This window comes from Gossypium raimondii, chromosome 5 (assembly GCF_025698545.1).
Source record: "Gossypium raimondii isolate GPD5lz chromosome 5, ASM2569854v1, whole genome shotgun sequence".
In the NCBI taxonomy this organism is placed as follows: Eukaryota; Viridiplantae; Streptophyta; class Magnoliopsida; order Malvales; family Malvaceae; genus Gossypium; species Gossypium raimondii.
In genome coordinates this window covers 4076250-4095662 of record NC_068569.1, presented here as the reverse complement: position 1 = coordinate 4095662, position 19413 = coordinate 4076250, and the positions used below count along the sequence as shown (strand labels likewise).

The 19413-nt window shown below is 32.7% G+C and overlaps 2 protein-coding genes across 2 annotated transcripts; both read left to right on the top strand.

Moving 5' to 3' along the window:
• Window positions 1-5605: 5605 nt before the first annotated feature.
• LOC105770232 (BTB/POZ domain-containing protein At2g24240) lies at window positions 5606-7662 on the top strand. Its single transcript, XM_012591335.2, has one exon. It carries the CDS (start codon window positions 6117-6119, stop codon window positions 7446-7448), a length of 1332 nt encoding a protein of 443 aa, XP_012446789.1. The 5' UTR covers window positions 5606-6116; the 3' UTR covers window positions 7449-7662.
• Window positions 7663-14410: 6748 nt separating this feature from the next.
• LOC105769558 (reticulon-like protein B21) lies at window positions 14411-17909 on the top strand. The gene is made up of 8 exons (XM_012590263.2): window positions 14411-15902; window positions 15987-16089; window positions 16180-16254; window positions 16330-16474; window positions 16556-16625; window positions 16842-16907; window positions 17299-17421; window positions 17523-17909. The coding sequence occupies exons 1-8, from the start codon at window positions 14705-14707 to the stop codon at window positions 17660-17662; spliced, it is 1920 nt and encodes a 639-aa protein (XP_012445717.2). The 5' UTR covers window positions 14411-14704; the 3' UTR covers window positions 17663-17909.
• Window positions 17910-19413: the final 1504 nt, after the last annotated feature.

Sequence of the window (19413 nt, the reverse complement as noted above, 5' to 3'; positions counted from 1 at the left end):
AAGAATGGACCAAACTGTAAAAACAAAACTTGTTTTGGGGCCCAAAATCATAAAACTAGGAATATTTAGGCCCATATCCCGTGCCGTGTTTGGGCTTTTTATAAGGAGAAATGAAACTATATTAGCCTAAATAAAACATTAGGCCGATATCCCATGCTATTGCTGTTGGCAAATCAACTGATTTCCATTCTACTTCCAAAACTTTTTATTTTTTTGGTACAAAAACAGAGACCTCTTCATGTAAGGAAATATGAACATCTTTCTCTAGTAGCCTTAAATTACACTGTGGTGATTCCATGAGAATAACTAGTTGATTTATCTTCTTGATTGATGTTTTTGTCAAACAATCAACTACCTTATTACTTTCTCTCTCGAAACTTCAGTTTTCAATTCTAAATACTACATTCATAAATTAATCAAACTTTTGTAACATTACTAATTGATGTGAAACCATTACGAATAGTGTCGATAAGCATATTTTTATATTAATACTTTATAACCAAAGTCAACTACAATTATTAATTCTGTTATTAAAAATTTAATTGTCCCCATGGATTTGATTCACATGATGTAATATTTATTTCTGGTAATATAATTTTATAAATGTAAGATTATTTAGCTTTTTTTTTTTTTAACGAATATGCTAAAAAGAAATTGAAAAAAGGATTCTGGAAAAATAAAAGCCACATTGTTTTTATTTTTAATTCCTCCGTGTAAAATTCACGTCATTTGTGGGTTTTTTATTAAACCGGATACGTGTCCTTACACTATTGCTTACCCTCACCATGCCATCATTTTGTAAGGGAATGGGGAGACAGACTATTGATAAAAAAGAATTGAGGTATAATTTAAGGGATAAATTGGTATTTAACCCTTCATTTTTAATAACTTCTATCAAATTTTCCTTAAACCATAACAAGTAGTAACATGTTTTAATAAAATAAAATCCTAGCTAGTTTATTTATTGGAAAAATAATATATGAAATTATTTTATTAGTAAAATAAAATACTATAAGAAGAAAACAAAATGAAAGCAAAATTTAGACGGACAATTTAATAAAATGTATTTTAAGTAATTTTATATTCTGTTAATCAAACAATAAAAGCTTATGTTCCAATCAAACGAACCTACATGATAATGTACTAAATAATCTTTTAATTCATTAACCACAAACCCTAAATTGTTTTTTATAGATTTCTTTAAATTAAGCAATAATTTTGGAACAAGTGTAAACATCATTAGCATATAAATTGTTTTTCCACCACTGATTAATTTTTAAAGTTAATGATAAAATTAGCAAAAATAGTTATAACTCACGAAATATTTTTAAAGTTTAAATTATTTGTACTTATGAAATTAAAATATTATGATAAGTATGCGTACTCTTAATTCAAATATTAAAAGTAAAATTCGAGTAAAGATTCGTAATTGAAATGAAACCAATCCAAATACATAAATAATAATAAGTAAATTAACATAAGGATCTTGGTTTTGTTCAAAGTTGCAAGAAATAAACAAAGAAAAAGAGTTGATTTTTCCTAGTATAATTATTTTTTATATATTTCATTTGGTTTAAATTTATCAAAATTATAAAATATGATAAAAGTATTTTCATGAGAAAAAATGGTATCAATATTACTTTTATATTGGAAAATCTTGACTCAATTTAAAATATAATATTATTGGCTCAAGATGATATTCGAAATCAAAATGAAAAATCTTACATTGCTCTTGAAATTACGAGTTTATTCAAACCAAGCATTTCTTAAATCGTTTCAAATAAACATTCTGATTTAAATCTAACGTTACCTAAAAAAGAAAAAAAGGATATTTAAAAATCGAATGTAAAATTACTCTAATCCAGCATGTTCAAAACTTTAAATTATTATTGGAGATGTGAGATTACTCGAATGGGATGAAGAAGAAATTTTGAGTTATGAAGTGGTGGTGGTGGTTGAGACATAGTAGTTAGATTGATGCTGTAAATGTTGTATCCAAATCCAGGGCAGGGTGACCCTTCTCCAACACAGGCCACAGTTTTGAGAGCTGCACTTCACTGAATGGGTTACTGACTTTTGCATGTGAACAAATGCTTTTCTTTACCCACCAAATTCGACCCTACACCATTATTATTCACCACAAAATCTGAAGTCAGAAACATTCATGCAGCTCACTTATTCAAGAATAATGGATCAGTCCATTTGATTTACATAAATACATGTGATCATATTCATTTTTAGGTCTGATTGGAAATTTTCTTTTATTCGTGAAATTTAATTAGATTATCAAACAGATTTAAACTCAAATTTCAGAAGAAAAAAACGCAAACAGTTTTTCTTTTCTCTCTCTCTCTTCTATTATTTGGATGAATTATGGATGGTCCGGTACGAGATCCGTCCGAAAAGTGGAAGGATTTGAGTAAAAATATAAGTTTGAAAAATGAGTTTAGGTAATAAAATAAAAGCTTGTGCAAAAAATAGGTCGAGTCTCGGGTAAGACTTTTTTGCTTGAACCCAACTCGACTTGACTCGAATTTGCAAAAATGTTATTCTTTTTTACTGTTTTTTATTATTTTCTCACTATTTTGCTACCATTTCACTATAATGTTGCTACTATTTTGTTGTTATTGTTTGAATATTGTATAAATTATGTTTTATTATTAAATTTATTACTATTTTAGAGGTATTTGCTTGTTAAGTTACACCTATTTTAATGTTATTTAATTATACTTTTTTAAATTATTTAAATATTATATAAATTATGTTTTGATGTATCATATTTTAAAAATATATAAAAAATTAATACGAGGACTGAAATTTGGCAAAATTTTAAACTTATTTTTTAAATCAAACCAACCTACAATTTTAATTCCGTCTGTCCAAAAACAACTCTAATTCTGGATAATAATTATTGCAAGTAAATGAAAAAGCAAGTTGATTAGTTAAGGACAGTGTAACAGAAATCCGGGAACATAGCTTGACAAATAAACAATGATGGAATCTTTTCCTTCATATTTGTCAAGGATTTCCCATTTAACTGTCTATATTTGTAACTAACCATCTTCAATTATTCAACGACGTGTCAATTGTTTTCTTTTTCTTTTAAATACGTTAGTTTGGATTTTTATAAAATGTTTAATATCATTTATTTTTATAGACGGATAAGATAATAAATGTTAATTTTATTTAATTTTTTAATAGTCATGAATTAAATTGACTCATTTAATAATAGAGAGACTAATTTAATACAATCCTTATAATATAAAAAATTTTAAACACTCTCACCAATGTTTTTATATAGGAGTGGAATGTTTTATCATCATATTCGAGTTTGAAAATTTTAATTATATTATAATTATTTATTACATGTTTATTAAAATTTTAGTATATATTTACAAACATGAAATCATTTTTTGCCAAAATAATTAAATTATTTATTTTATAATTAAAAATCCAATTAAAATAAATTCAAAAATCATTATTTATTAAATCAAATGATTATTGATAGTATTATGTATAGATTATTGTAGGTTAAATTGTGGTTAATGGTTCCTCTACTTTAAAATTTAGTATTTATACTTTAATTTAACATAATTTAATTTCTCTATAATATCATTCCAATTTATCATATCGTGATAGATTTTATATGTGTGTGTTAAAGAGGTATTTTAAAGAAAAATTCACTTCAACAATTTAAAGAAATAATTAAGAATATTATTCTCTTTTTTACTAACTTATGTTATTGTAAAAGTAGAGATCAAATTATATCAAATTAAAATATAAAAATAAAAATTCAAATGTAAGCATAACAAATGGATGAAAACTAAAATTTCACCATTTTCTGAGAGTTGGTGTTAGAGTAACATAAATATACCTTGTAGGCTTGGCATCAATGAAATTGGAACCAAATGGGGACCAGCCAGCTGAGTGAAGCTGCCACATGTAAGTAATTTTAGTGTCGTTTTTTTTGGGCAATCCACGACAGTACAACACTATCAAAAACTGATTTCCAGATTGTACTTTGCGATTCAAAGTTCCTGAAACAAAGGAAGATACAGAATTGAAGTAAGTTTCAGAGCAGGAAAAATGGCACAAACATTTGTACTTTTGCGTATTTTCAACGTAAAATAATGGTATAACATGATTTTTTCACAGTGCTGGTTGTAGTTTCCAGCAATTAAAAGAAGAGAAAAACCAGAAACATGAATGAGACAGTGAAACTATTGAACACAAGTTAGAAAAGACAAAAGTAAAACTGATGAACCCAAGTCTCTTTGAGTTAAAGGTAAAGATAGCTTCTTCTAGTACTGTAATAGTGATTATATAATGTCAATAAAGCTTGAAGTAAAGTTTGATTATCTTTTGACAGAAGCTCCAAGAATCTTCCTAAGCAATTACTTTACTTTAAGTGTTTGTTATGGTGTCATTCCCCCCAACCCCCCCATAATTATACTTAACAATCAAAACCCAGAAAGAAACAAGAAAAATCATTAGCCATTGAAGGTTGCTTAATATGGACTTATGGGTTAATAAAGTTTATTTCATTCAACAATTCAAATCTTTTTAACTTGTTCTTTCTCATTTGCATAAAATGACAAGGAAAAAATCCAGGTTTTTGTTGTATCTATCTGTATTTATTTCATCCATCCATCAATCAAAAGCTATGTGCTATAAATGTTTAACAGTGACTAGTAATGAGTTGGGGAGACTTAAAGAATAAGGGATTCAACTGATAAAGATAATCCTAATCCCTAACCAAATTGAATTGAGAGAATCTTCTAAATCTTATCAAATACTGCACAAATTTTTGGCCCACATAGTTTGATGGATTAAACAAATACAAAACTTGAGGGCTTTTAGACAATGCTTACAACTTTCAAGAGAGTGCCTTGAAAGCATGAAAAAAAATGAAGCAGTAATTTATGGAATGCGACCTATTAGATTTCTAGTAAGTGCAGCAAACCCAATCTGTCATGATGTGCCGTCCATGAACCGCATACAAAGCAATCTCACACAAAAACAGAGTGAATAAAGCAGGGGAACATAAAAAAAAGAAAAAGAAAAAAGAAGAGTTTTAAATTGGAGATATTTTAAATATTTTTTATTATTTTTTTGTAAAAGATTTAAATACTTATCCCATTAACAACACCATAAGCTTATCTTTACCTACTGAGTTGATGTTACAAATGCTAAACGACAAGGGGCATTACTAATACTGTATGATTTGGAGGGTTGAATTAAGCTCCAAAGTCTCAATTTGCGTGTCTAATTGGATTGTTAGTTCATATTCCAATATGAGGCTCAAAATAAAGAGGGAATTTAAGAAAAATAAAGTTACAACCCAAAGAGTTTTAAGACACCCCCACAAGACACGGCCTCTTTTGGCTAAAGACTTCAATATAGCTGACTTCATTGACCAAAGAGACCTTTTTTAAATAAACCCCAAAACTGAATTTAACTATGAAGATCTTTATCGTCATGTATCCACCGTCTGATTAACAAAAATTCCATATGATTTTTATATTTTTAGCCATCAACGGTGAAAACATGAGGAGAAACTGGACCCCATTAGGGACTACTTCATCTGCATAAAGTTCAACCAATGTCCGGACCAAAGAAGAGAGAAAAAAACATGTAGAGATCAATGTCAGAGAGGGAACTCAAAGAAAAAAAAAAGGAGAGAGAGAGAGAGAGAGAGGAAGAGTCAGTTTATTTGAAATTTAGACGCTCCAATTCTTTAATTCTGCTTCACCAAATTCCACGAAATTCAAAACCCAGCTTTAAAAACCTAGCCTTTCCAATACCCAGATCTCAATTTCCTTCAGTTTGATTAAATTTGCCTCGTTTAATTCATTTCCCCTGTTTCTCGTTCAACCAGAGCATCTTCTCTTATAGTTCAAAAAAACTGAGCTTTTCATTCATCTTTCTTTGTTGTTAGTTTCGCAGCTAGCTAGCTTTGATTCCTCTTTTGTTCTTAAATTATCTCTAAATTCTCTAGAATTTATATATCCTCTGCCTTGTATTTTTTTCCCAAACGCTCAATTCCCAGACCAAAACCAAATTTTACCTCTGTGTTTCGATCCAGGATTCTTGAAACTTTGACAAAGAGTCGAGCCATGGGAGTCCAAAAAGATGTAGTGAAATTCAACGTAGGGGGCAGAATCTTTCAAACGACGGCGACAACACTCGCAAACGCAGGCAGGGATTCTTTTTTCGGTGCATTGTTTGACGACAATTGGGACTTACAACAACCACCAAACAACCGCCAAGAATTCTTTATCGACAGAAACCCCGACTGTTTCGCTGTCCTCCTCGATCTCCTCCGAACAGGCGATCTCTACATTCCTTCCAATGTCCCAGAAAGGCTTCTTTACAGAGAAGCCATGTTTTACGGCTTAATTGACCATGTCCGTTCGGCCAAATGGGGTCCATTTGATGGTAACAGGTTAAAGCTATCCAGGTCAGTAACGGGACGAGCTCCAGGGGATGGAACCGCCATCCGAGCTGGTCCAGATGGCGGCTGCTGCGTAGCTCATGGTAGCATGGTTCATATCTTTGATTGGATGTTAGAGGAACACCCGCCAATCAATCTTGACTACCAGAGAGTCAACGACATAGGTTGGGTCAACTCGGAGCATGTTTTGATAAGTGCTTGCGAAAGGTTAGGGAAAGGAGATGGTGGGATGGGCTTGTTCAGTTCATCAACTGGAGATTTGAGATACAAGTTCAACGTTGTTCATGATAATCAAATTAAGAGTTACACCGCTGGGGCTTTGAGTTTCAGTCCAGATTATAAGATTTTTGCAAGTTGTAAAGGAAGAAGCAATGAATATGGGATTGGGGTTTGGGACCAAGTTACTGGTAAACAAATGGATTTCTTTTATGAGAGTCCTTGCTGGTCCCTTGGTGATGCTGATAAGCTCCAATGGTTGAATGAGAGCAACTGTTTATTAGTTGCCACGTTGTTTCCCAGGAAAGATAACTGTTACATCAGCTTACTTGATTTTAGGGAGAAGAGAATGGTTTGGTCTTGGTCTGATATTGGTGCTCCATTTACTGTTGATGAGAAGAGAGTGAGAGATGCTATTGCAATGGAGGAATGTAATTCTGTCTGTGTAGTGAATGAGTATGATGATTTGGGGTTCATAGATTTAAGAATCAATGGAGGAAGTGTGAGATGGAGTTCCAGAAGTAGGTTGCTCAAGGGGAAAATGCCTGATGAGCCTTGCTACCCCAAATTGGCATTGCATAATGGGCAGTTGTTTTCATCAATGAATGACTCCATCTCAGTGTTCTGTGGTCCTGATTGGGTCCTAACATCAAGGCTTCGAAGAAGTTACGGAGGTTCCATCTGCGATTTCTCCATCGGGGGTGATCGTCTCTTCGCGCTTCATAGCGAGGAAAATGTGTTTGATGTATGGGAAACTCCACCGCCACCGGTTATATGATTCAACTCACGGTTGTAGCAGTCTTCTCTTTTTCATTTTTTGTTAGTAAAAGAACATAGTGGATGAACTTACAATTAAAACAAAAAATCATATAGGTTAGGCAAAGATTACAGCCTTAAAAGGCTCATATTTGAAGTCTTGTACTGTACAGAGTTTGCTTGCATGCTGTTTCAAAGAAATGAAAATTGATTGCTCAACGATTATACTTCACAAATTTTCACTTGCATATACGGTACTCTGCAGCAAAAATTGGGTATATTGTTGTTTACTTTTTCCTCTTTTTCAACAGACATGTCACAAAGGCAAGGTCACTAAGATTTTTCTTGCCCTTCTTTTTTTTTTCTCTTTAGGACAGACCACTTTATCTTTTCCACTTTTGACCTAGTCTTCATCAATGTTCCATTGCAATTGAGTTCCAGTTTGAATAAAAAAAATGCTGATTACATGTGAGCAGTTGCAACTGCTTTACCATCTTATTCTGAATCAGAAGAACATATGACAGAATGATGAAGTGGTTCTTTGCATAAAGTTGGGCAAAGTGGGTAACAGCTTTAGGTGCAGATACGTTATGGATTGGATAGAATCCTAAAATCTACTTTGAATCTATTCTCAAGGGATTTTTTTTTCTGATGCACCAAATCTACTAAAGGTAACCCTCCTACCACAACAAACTCAGCCTGCATTTAGTAGGTTTGTTCACCATTGATGAATGTTTGATCACCAATTCAAAGAGGCCGAAAGGGGGGGGGGATATAGTATCACTTCTCTCTCTCTCTCTCTCTCTCTCTCTTACATGAATGAATAAAAATGTGGGTAACTAAGATTAGGTTTGCAATTAGTTAACAGTTAAAAGCTCATATGTTAGCCATAACAACTATCTGGTGCCAACCAATGTCACCACCCTGTAGATCATTGATGTTTTTAATCAAAGTACTGACAGATTTGGTCAATCCAACAAAAAAAAAAAAAAAAGAGTTGCGAGAGGAGGATTTACAGAATCATTGCTTGTAATCCTTGAAGAAATATGATGGGGAATGTCAACATCTATATTGTTGGAAGTTAAGCTTTCATGGTATCTGAGTTTGAATCACATTGTACTGTTCCATTCAGCTGAGCCTGAGCTGCAATCCAATTTATGAAGATTTGGAAAAGGGCACACGAGGGTAGCAGAGTGATGCACCAGTATGAAAGCACTCATTTGCCAAAACTTGTACACTGATAAATTGCCTGATAAGTGATAACTATATGAGACTAGGAAAGTAGCATTACAGAAAAGGGATAGCTCAACCATGGTATTAGCCAAAAACTTAATCCATCCCAGGGTTCATGTCTTCTAGGTTGATCAATCGCCATCCGGTTGCCATAAACTCGAAAATGCAGGCCAAACTGATGTTCACCCTTGTGACTTTGTTTGATCTGAATTAAATAGGGGAAGTGAGACGTGTTAACTTACTAATGATAACTGTGGACACAGCTGTTCTAAAATAAATATGGCATACCTGCGAGGTATGAACATCGAAGGACACCAATGGAAATAAAATATATATTTTCTGTCTTTCTATTTTTCTCTCCCTCAAATTTTCTTTGTTCAATTCCAAGTATCACAATAAAGGCATAAGTTAACCCATCCTTAAACACCCTGATCCACTTTCCTATAAATGCAAATGATAAAATTAGATTACTAAACAGTCTTGTTCATATAGGCAACCATATGGCCCAAACATTAACCCAGAAGCGGGTCCAAGAATGGCAAAATACTATACTTCGGACCAAAATCAAGGAAAATGAAAGGAACAAGTTGGATGCATGATGAGGCAAAGGCAACCATTAAAAACAACCTGTTTTAGAAGGGTGTCTATATAACATATCCTTTGATGTAACAATATCTGGAACTGGTTCTCCAATTTGCCTGAAGCCATATGTTTCTGCTAACTGTTTCCTGTATTCAGCAGTCATCAACTGTCTGCCGAAGATGGTGTCACCGGAACCACCATAGCTTCTATGACTTTAGTCCTTTTCATGGGATTTAGACCCCTTTTTTTTTTTTTTTTTGATTAATTCCCTTGGGGTGTAAGGCAAGGTTGTGCCAGTCCCTCTTCAAATGACAGATACTTGCTATTAAAAAAAAGGCTAACACCTTTGAGGCTGTTTTGGGCATAAAAACTGAAAAGACACATCGACTATGAAAGCAGTGAGCTTAATGGGAATTAACTGCAGAAGCATATGCCATATCTGGGATAAATAATAACAATTCTGATAGTATGCTTTTGTTAGCAGGATACTTCAAATGGTGGGATATGATGAACTACTCTCTCCACTCCAAGTTCTTTAAAATGAGCATTGCAATCCAGTGTTTCAAGTATTTGGTGAGTTCTAAGCAATTAGAGAAAAAAATGGTTTTTGCTTGCAATTGAGAGCACTCACGTGGTGGTTTAATACCTTAATTATTGGTAATTTGCTTCAAAATATGCATACCGTCTCTCGAGACTTGTTCTAAGCCTTAGGTAGCTTGAAACCCAAAAACACACATTTTGATGTCACTACAATATTATACTAAAGTTATTCCATATACCTACATTAAATGTTGAATTAGACATTTTGAGATATCTCTTCTTCCCACCTAATACATACCTGCTATAATTTTGGGTATTTGTTTTTAATGAATAATAAATCGATATCAAACCACTTCAGTAGTATATAAGAGGCAGTATATAATAGACAAGTTACGGCGATGCTTAAGGCAAAATTTTAAATCGGTCATTAAATGAAGTAGAATTTAAAAAGAAAAAAAGAAAATGGATGCATGGTGAGATGAGTAGATTTCTTTTAAACATAAGGTAACAAGTAGTCGCAGTAATTACTTGTCTCGTCTAATCTCGAAATTACTCTTTTATTCATTTATATTATAAAATGTAAAAATGTGTTGTATAAAAATTCATATGTTTTATGTTTAATATTTACTTGCTTTTAAAAAAAATAAAAATATTAAAAATAATAACTAGCAAAAATTAAATTAAAACACGATGTGGAGCGGGAATAAATATATCCAAAGTGGAGTGAGATGATGGGGGAGAGCATGCCATTTGTGGAGTGGTAATGGATTTTGTCCATCACCATCCCTACACATAACTATTCTTAATTTTTAAATTGTAAGAAAAAATACGCTTAAACACGTTCAAACTCAAATATTTTTAATTGCTACAATCGTGAAAATGTCAATTGTGATAGTAATTAGGGGATTAATAAAATTAATAATGAACAAAAATATATTAATAAAATTAGGGATTAATTTTAAAAATAAATTGTTTGTTAATATATTTCTCCTTTTACTTGTAATTTATTGTTTCATTGGTCATATTAATTTAATTTTTTAAAATAAAGTGTTCATGATAAAAATTTTAAAATTTCAGATAAATTCTTTCATGTTTTTTGAGAGTATAATTTTTTTCATCATTAATATTTTCTTTCAAGTGATATTTAATTTTATTTTTTCAAAATCACTTCTTTTCATTCATAGCAATAAGCATAAGGTATGAAATATATTCTTTGTAAAATTAGTTTTCTATAACAATATCTTATCTTAAGTTTTAGTGTAACACCCCTTACCCGAGACCGTTTCCAGAATCGAGCACGAGGCATTACTTAGCTTATCTTACAAATTCGGAGCATAAAAACTTGGTTTGAAAATTTATTTCACTATTTACAACAAATTTGTCCAATCGCGCAGCAGTTACTAAATTAAGTATAACTCGAGCTACGAAACTCAAAATTTAATTCCATAAATTTTCCCTAAAACTAGACTCATATTTATACTTACCATAAAATTTTTGGAATTTTTGGTTCAGCCAATGAGTACATTTTATTAGTTAAAGTCTCCCATGTTTCACCACCTGACTGTTCTGACCTCTTGCCACTAAAAATAATTTTTCTCACTGTAGGATTTTCATATAAAGTTCTTACTTGTTTCTACAGAAAATAGACTCAATAAGGAATCTAGACATATAAACTAGAACTCTTAACCATTTTTGTACAATTTTTAATGATTTTCTAAACTCAGAACAGAGGAGTCAAAAAAATAGATCTGACCCTTTCTCACTAAAATACACATATCTCAAAATATAAAATTCATTTTGTTAAACCGTTATTTTTCTATGAAAATAGACTCAACAAGATTTAATTCCACATATCATTCACCCTCTAATTCATTTTATACTATCCTAGGTGATTTTTCAAATTCTCGTCACTGTTGCTGCCTGAATTCTGTTTCTTTGCAAAATTTTACCCTTTAATGATTTCCATACATAATGTATCACCTACACTTTTATGACAACAAACATCTTCATCCTTGGCCATTTAAACAACCATTCATCATCAAATACTTACGCATCATTCTATAGCAAAATCATAATTACAAACATACAAAATAACTAAATCCCTATACATGCCATAACTCAAACGTGTTTCATCATAAAATACCGAGCAGTTGTGGTTTATAGTGTAAACGATCTCCGACTTCTTTAGGATCCTTGAAGTAGCTTGGCAATACTATAAGAGAAAGAGAAATAAAAGAAATAAGCATAAAGCTTAGTAAGTTTACTAGCAAATAAATAACAACATTAAACACAAATAATTAAACTCAAGTGTCTATATCTCTAGTTTACTCTTTAGTTAATCTTATTCTAGTTCTCTTGCTTATTTACTTAGAATACTTGTGTGCATAACTTACTCTTCTCTTGCTGCATCGTTGAATATCAATTGATAATATAATAAGTTCTTAACTCTTATAACTTACCTGAGCTTGCCATTCATGTTTTTAACTGAACTTTCATGAACATGATTCGTTTATTATCCCGTTGAGCTACATTGGAATAATAAGGATACTTGAGTCTCCTCTGATAATAACATGTCAAAGCCATGTCCCAGACATGGTCTTACATGGAATGTTCTCACGTCGGTGCCCATGCCATGTCCCAGACATGGTCTTACGGGGGACCTCTCATCTCGGTGCCAACGCCATGTCTCAGACATGGTCTTGCATGGGACCTCTCATCTCGGTGCCAACGCCATGCCCTAGGCATGGTCTTACATGGGACCATATGGAGCTTGAAAGCTTGAAAACCCTAACTATGGCTTCCCCCCTTGCTGATTTCGTCCAAATGAAGAAGATGATGATTTTGTCATCTTTTTCCCTTTTTATTCTTTTTATTAATCTTTTACTAAAACACCCTTCATTAAAAACTTCAATTATTTCTATCTATGCATGCCTATTTTTGTCCTTGGAAATTTTATGGTTTAATTACGATATAAGAACCTCTTATTTAAAGTTTCATAACAATTTGACACCTCTAACATGTAGAACTCAACTTTTGCACTTTTTATAATTTAGTTCTTTTGACTAAATTGAGTGTCCAAGCGTCGAAATTTTCGAACGAAATTTTCACGAAATCATTTTGTGAAATCGTAGACCATAAAAATATAAGAAAAACAATTTTTTCCTCATCAGATTTGTGGTCTCGAAACTACTATTCCGATAACCTAGAATTTAGGCCATTACATTTAGCTTCCTTCGGATCATTGGTGAGATTACTTTCGGTGAAATTAAAAACAATGATGAGCGTGAAATTAATTATTGTAGTGGTGATATTGAATATGGTAGCAGTGAGATTAGAATCAGTGATGAGGTATGTTTTTGGATTCAATTGCAGCGATGGTATTGAGATGAAAGTATAAAATGACCATCGGAGATCTTATACTAGAAATGTGTATATTTAAATAAAAATTAAGAAATATTGAAATTATATGTAAATAAAAACAAAAATTATAACTATATTGTATATTAATTAATAAAATATATTAATGTAGATTTGTAAAACATGTTAAAAGATAGTATAGTATAATTGGTTAGAGAAAAATGGAGTAGAGTTGTTTCTCAAATATTATTTGTAATTGAGTTCCACTAATTATTTGTTCATATAAATATTATTATAATAAGCCTGTAATAATGACATTAAAATAGGATAGGCATAGAAAGAATAATTTAGTATTGAAAGCAACGATTAAGAAATGGCATTGACGACACTAATTGCAATCCCAATATCAGAAATTGATGAAATTCAGAGTCGTTTTTATGTTGCAATACCAAGAAGGTGGAGGATTGTGGGTCAACCCTAAAACTACTACTTAATTTAAACGTATAATAAACTAAGCTCAGCTGAATACAGTAGGCCATTGCTGTGGTACTCTCAAAATTCTTAACTTTGTCTCAGAGTCACGTGCCTTCAACGCCATAATAATCACATACCTACACAAAGATTGGGTTAGGTATCCCATTAAACTAGACTCAATACAAGGAATCACACTTTATTGCTGCTTAAATTATTATTGTTAATAATAATGGTGGACAATGCCAAAATCCACATATTGGAATCCCAAGAAATTGACTCTATATTTTAGTTAGCTTTGGATCTTCTCAGTGTGACTCCGTCACTTGCTTTGATTTCAATAATTACTATGTTTACATTTTCTTTTACTCTCTAAGACTCCTCCACATGTAGATTAAACTCTCTGGATTACTTTTTTTTTCAGTGATTAAGTGCTTTAATTAGGTGGCCTTTATGACGACTCATCATTGCAATTCATCATCTTGTCAAATCCTGCTTTACATGAAATAATATCACCTTCCGATATTACTGTTAGTGACCGGGCATGATGTCCTAAAAAGCCAGTTGTTACGGAACGTGCCACCAACACTAATCAAACTCAACGGTCCAAACCAAAACATGGCCTAATAGTGACAATCCTCACCGACCGAACCGTAAGGGATTTTCCGTTGAATTTGCTTTACAATTTGAACATGAACATTAAGTTTTATTGGTGGTTGCATACAGTGAATTCTGAGTCTCATATATTATATATATTTTTTGAAAAGGAAAGATCCTTAACAACAACAACAATAGCCCCTAATCATATAATCCCACTATCTCAGACTTCCCATGAGTAGCCACACTCAACATTAAATAAAAAGGGAAGAAATTAGAACAAAAGAGAGGGAGAGAGAGAGAGAGAAAGGCAAAGGATAAAGAAACCCCAATCCCCCTTTTGTTTACAAAGGGAAAGATTTTAATGTTCCAACCCACCAACCTCCATTTCTTCATCTTAAAGTCTCCTGTTATCCAATTATTTACATCCATGTCGCATTAGCACTCGATTACCGTGAGAAAGGGTAAAACGGGGCAACATAAATAGGAGAGAAAGAGATGGATTTGAGTTTCAGAAGAGGTGAAGCTAAGGGCAGTGTTGTTGCAGGCTCTGTCTGGGAAACTAGAATGAAGAGTGATGAAGTTAAAGGTGGAATTAAGGTTTTCAATGCTGGCAGCATTACTGAAGAAAACAGTAATGGTGTTGGTGGTACTAAAAGATTGAGCTTGAAGAAAGGCCAACCTGTTGTCGGCGGTGTCGGGATGAGAAAAACTTGGAAAAATGAGAGTTTTGAAGGGTTAGAGAAGAACCCAATTCAGATTGCTAAAGGCAAAGCCGAGGAACAATGCAAGGAGTTGAGTGTGTCTGTTGGTGGAATTAGTAAGAGAAACCACCAAATTCGGGTGGCTAAAGGAAGATCCTTGGAGCATTGCAAAGACTTGAGCTTGTCTGTTGATGGAATCAAGAGTCCAGTACAGGTTAAGAAAGGAAGATCTGAAGGAATGAGGGAGCTTAGTAAGTCAGTTGATGGAATTGAGAGAAGCCCAATTCATATGAAGAAGCCAAGATCTGAAGTTCCCAAAAGGAGTAAAGATGTTAATGAAGGTGGTGAGAGAATGGAGGGGAATTCAGTTCAATTAATGAAGTCCAAATCAGATCAGTCTGCAGGTAATGGAAATGGAAATGAAGGGAATCAAAAAGTTTTGGTTTTGGATGATCAAAACAAGGGAAATAATGTTCCCATTGATGAAGATGAGGAGAAGAATGGATCTGAGTCTGAGGAGAAGTGTAAAGAGTTTGGTGTGTGCCAAGAAACGTCCATTTCAAGCAATGGAGATATAGTTGATGATGGTGATGGTGTTGGTGTTGGAGATGATGAAGAAATTTCTGAAGAAGAAGAAGAGGAGGAGGAAATTGAGGAGGTTGAGAATGAAAAGAAGAGTTTTGACATCAAGGAAATGACTATACCAGAAAAGAAGCTTGCTGATGAAAGGAAGAAATTACCAGAAGAAAAACCTGGCAAAGCTGAAGTGAACAAGTTACAAGAAGATAAGCCTAACAAAGTTGTTAATGAAGTGAAGAAAATTAGCCAATTCCATAATAAAACCTCACCATTTTCTTCAACCCTGAATAAACAGGTTCCACCAGTTGTAAAACGTGCTGCTTCAGTTTACACAACTCCTACAAAACCTACAATCTCAGATGATTATCATTACCAGAGTTTCCCACAATCTCAGAACAAATTGCAGAATCTAGGTAGGAAGATCAATGAGTTTTGATGTAGAATATAATTGCAACTTACATAATTCTTTCTTATTTTGTGTTTGTTTGTGTTTCCAGTTGATTTAGTAATGTGGAGAGATGTATCGAAATCGGCACTGGTGTTTGGGATGGGAACATTCATCATTATCTCATCCTCTTACACCCAAGACCTCAACATCAGGTCTCTAAATCGTCACTCGGACACTAGTCTCCTTTTTTTCAATGTTGTCTAAAATTACTGAAACTGTGTTCGATCAATGCCTTTCTGCAGCTTTATTTCTGCAACGTCCTATGTGTGTCTTGTCTACCTTGCTGCCATATTCCTCTACAGATCAATAATCTGCAGGTAGACCCTTGCACCAGATGCTATTAATTATGAAATTTGATCTATTTATTGTGATACGTTTGGGTAACATTCCAGGGGAGTTGTGGACGTGGATGAATTAAGCTATGTGGTTGGAGAAGAAGAAGCATTTTGGTTACTTAAATTGGTTCTTCCTTACTTGAATGAGTTCCTAATAAAACTCAGGGCACTTTTTTCTGGTGATCCTGCAACAACAATGAAGGTGGTGTAATAATTAAATTCCCAATTTTCAACCATTTGTTTTCATTTTCATTTTTTTTAATAAAGTTGATGCATTGTGCAGCTGGCAGTACTACTGTTTGTTTTGGCCAGGTGTGGCAGCTCTATAACCATCTGGAAAATGACTAAATTGGGTAAGTTATATTGAGTTAAAATCGTATAACAAAGGGTTTTTCTGGTTCTTACTTTTTACCCAAACAACACTGCTTGGCTTTACAGTAAAAGTCCCCACTTTTTTCACAAATTACAGAGAAACAGAAACTGTTAAATTCTCACAGTGAAATGAAATCTAAAAGCCAGTTTTGTTTTTTCACTTTTTAACTGACGCTTGGTTGTGCTCGCTGTCTCAGGTTTTTTTGGCGTTTTCATTGTCCCAAAAGTCTGCTCTGCTTATTCCCACCAGTTAACTGCGTACGGTAAAATCCCATCCCTCCCTTGCGATAATAATAATTATATTTTGTCTCTATGCTATATTCATTTCATTTTTTATTTACAATTAATTTCTACAGTAGTTTCTACCGTTGCAGAATATATCCACGTTGCCCCTCACATCTGACATTATCATTTAATCTTTGTTCGTCCGATTGATTTTAACGGCTCTTTCTGTTTCCTTGATTGATCTGATAAATGTTCCCCCTATGGGTTAGATTTCATGGGTCCTAAAGTAGGCCTCCATCATTACATCATTATCTTCGCTATAGGATTCTTATTCGACCCACCACCTTTATCCTCCCTTTTAATAAAGTTTTAAAATCATTTATTTATTTATTTTGTACATGATTATTTTAAATGTAAATGAAAATGAAGGAAAATTTTGGATTCGACGGTTTCGAGATGCATGGGAATCGTGCACCCATAAAAATGCCGTGGCAATGGCCATCTTCACTCTGGTTTGGAACCTATGTTCCTTTGTAGGACGAGTTTGGGCAGGTAATAAAAAAAAAAAAAAGCTGCTTGAGTTCTTTCTTTCTTTCTTTCTTTGATTTTAACATTTTTGGTTGTTCCTTTTTCAATGATGTAAAATGGTGTAGCGTTCATGCTATTTGTGGCACTGCGATATTATCAGCAAAAAATGGTGACAAATGATTGGGTGGAGGATGAAGACGGGCCTAGTTGTCAACAAACATGGGAAGGACCCATTGGAAAACAAACACATGGGCTTGCTCCATGATCCATCTACAGTTGAACCAAGTAAAGGATCCTAAGATTATGCTTTGCCCCATACCCACAATACATATGTTTTTTCAAGATATAGTTTTATAGTAGTATATATGGACTGTAAATATGCATGTTGGGTTTATGTGACTTTACTAGATAACAACGTTAAGCAGAGCAGCATGAAAATAAACAATTGATAAGCCATGTTGATTACAATATATGGAAATGGAAGATGGCGGGTTAGCCTATTGTTGTTATTATATTCTTCTTCTTCTAAAAATGTTATATCATCCATTCTCTGAGTAAAGTTTAGATATCCCTAGTGAAATTAGGTAAGATACCACCTATATTTTTAAAGCATATTAAAGCTTAAATTTAAAAACACCATATTCATAAACACTCTAAATTTAGGCTCCGTTTGTTTCACTAAAATGGTTTTCGAAAACAACTTAATTTTTTAAAAAGTTAATATATTATGGTGTTTTGATGTATGTGTAAAATGTTTTTTGTTATGTTTGGCAAATTTACTAAAATATTTTATAAAGTTGTTTTCAATGAAACAAACATAAAGTTTAGATTTACGATAAAGAGTTGAAATGAAGAAGTGAATTGATTACAAAGTGATGTTAATGTGAAATTATAGTAAATAATGAATCTTCATGATATTAATGCGTGAAAATTTGTTATTTGAAATAAGATAGTATAATGAATTATTTGATTAAGCTTATATGGTGAAAATAAATTACATGGCAATATGGCCTAAATTAAAAAATGTACAAAAGTTTAAGTGTGAAACAATATTTAATATGTGAATAAGGAAATTATGATAAAATTTTAATGCATGTGTTATGAGATAATGAGATATGCATAAAGTATCGTTGAAAAATATAGAAATTTTATGATGACAAGGACTAAATTGTTAACTTAAAAATATGTGGATGAAATAATATAAGTGAAATACATAGAAATTTGATATGTGGAACAAGATATTGAGATAAGTTATGTGATTAAAGTGTAACAAGAAATAAAATTGATTTAATATGATTAATTAGTGAATATTGAACTTTTATGACAAAAAGGGACTAAACTGAAAAATTATGAAGTTTATAAGAAAATATTTGATGAGTGAAGAATGTAGTAGTGAATGTAACAAACATCCCGGTGCTTTGACCCAATGTTCGGGTCGGGTACAGGGGTTTTACAGTGAATAGAGTTTTATCAGTTTAGAAAATGTCTTACGGAAAAATATTTGGTTAGACATTTTATAGGAATAATGGGGTAATTTTACGTTGACCATCTTATTATTTTACATGAAATAATTGAAAATATTTTCCATAAAAACTTTCACGTCTTTGTTAGAAGAAATAAGATGATGAGCAAAACAAGGAGTTTGAATTTGTGATTAATTAAAAGCATTTTCAAACTAGCTATAGTGTTGAAAACATTCTCACACTTGAAATGAATGGATTGTGTGGATCCATGTCCTTCCAACATATATCAGTACAGAGTAGACACAATGTTATGACCCAAGTCTTTGGTTGATTGCGTGCTTGGCACAAAAATTAGAAGCCATGGATAAAAACATTTTAGTGGGTTCTACGCACCCTAATCAGTGTGATCAACCCAAGACGATGGACTAGACCTGCATTAGCATCTGCATTATTCATAGCTTATGTTTGCAGGAAACAGCGATGAAAGATTCCTTCAACTTTCTTCCATTTCAAAGATGGAAGATGAGCAATGGCGTTTTCCAGTTTTCAGAAC

Excerpts from the sequence above, each read along its gene's own strand:
- LOC105770232 (XM_012591335.2), top strand. The coding sequence starts at position 6,117 with ATGGGAGTCCAAAAAGATGTAGTGAAATTCAACGTAGGGGGCAGAATC.
- LOC105769558 (XM_012590263.2), top strand. The coding sequence starts at position 14,705 with ATGGATTTGAGTTTCAGAAGAGGTGAAGCTAAGGGCAGTGTTGTTGCA. Across the intron at positions 16,255-16,329 it reads TACAGATCAATAATCTGCAG|GGGAGTTGTGGACGTGGATG; the intron begins GTAGACCCTTGC and ends GTAACATTCCAG. Across the intron at positions 16,908-17,298 it reads CCACCAGTTAACTGCGTACG|GAAAATTTTGGATTCGACGG; the intron begins GTAAAATCCCAT and ends ATGAAAATGAAG.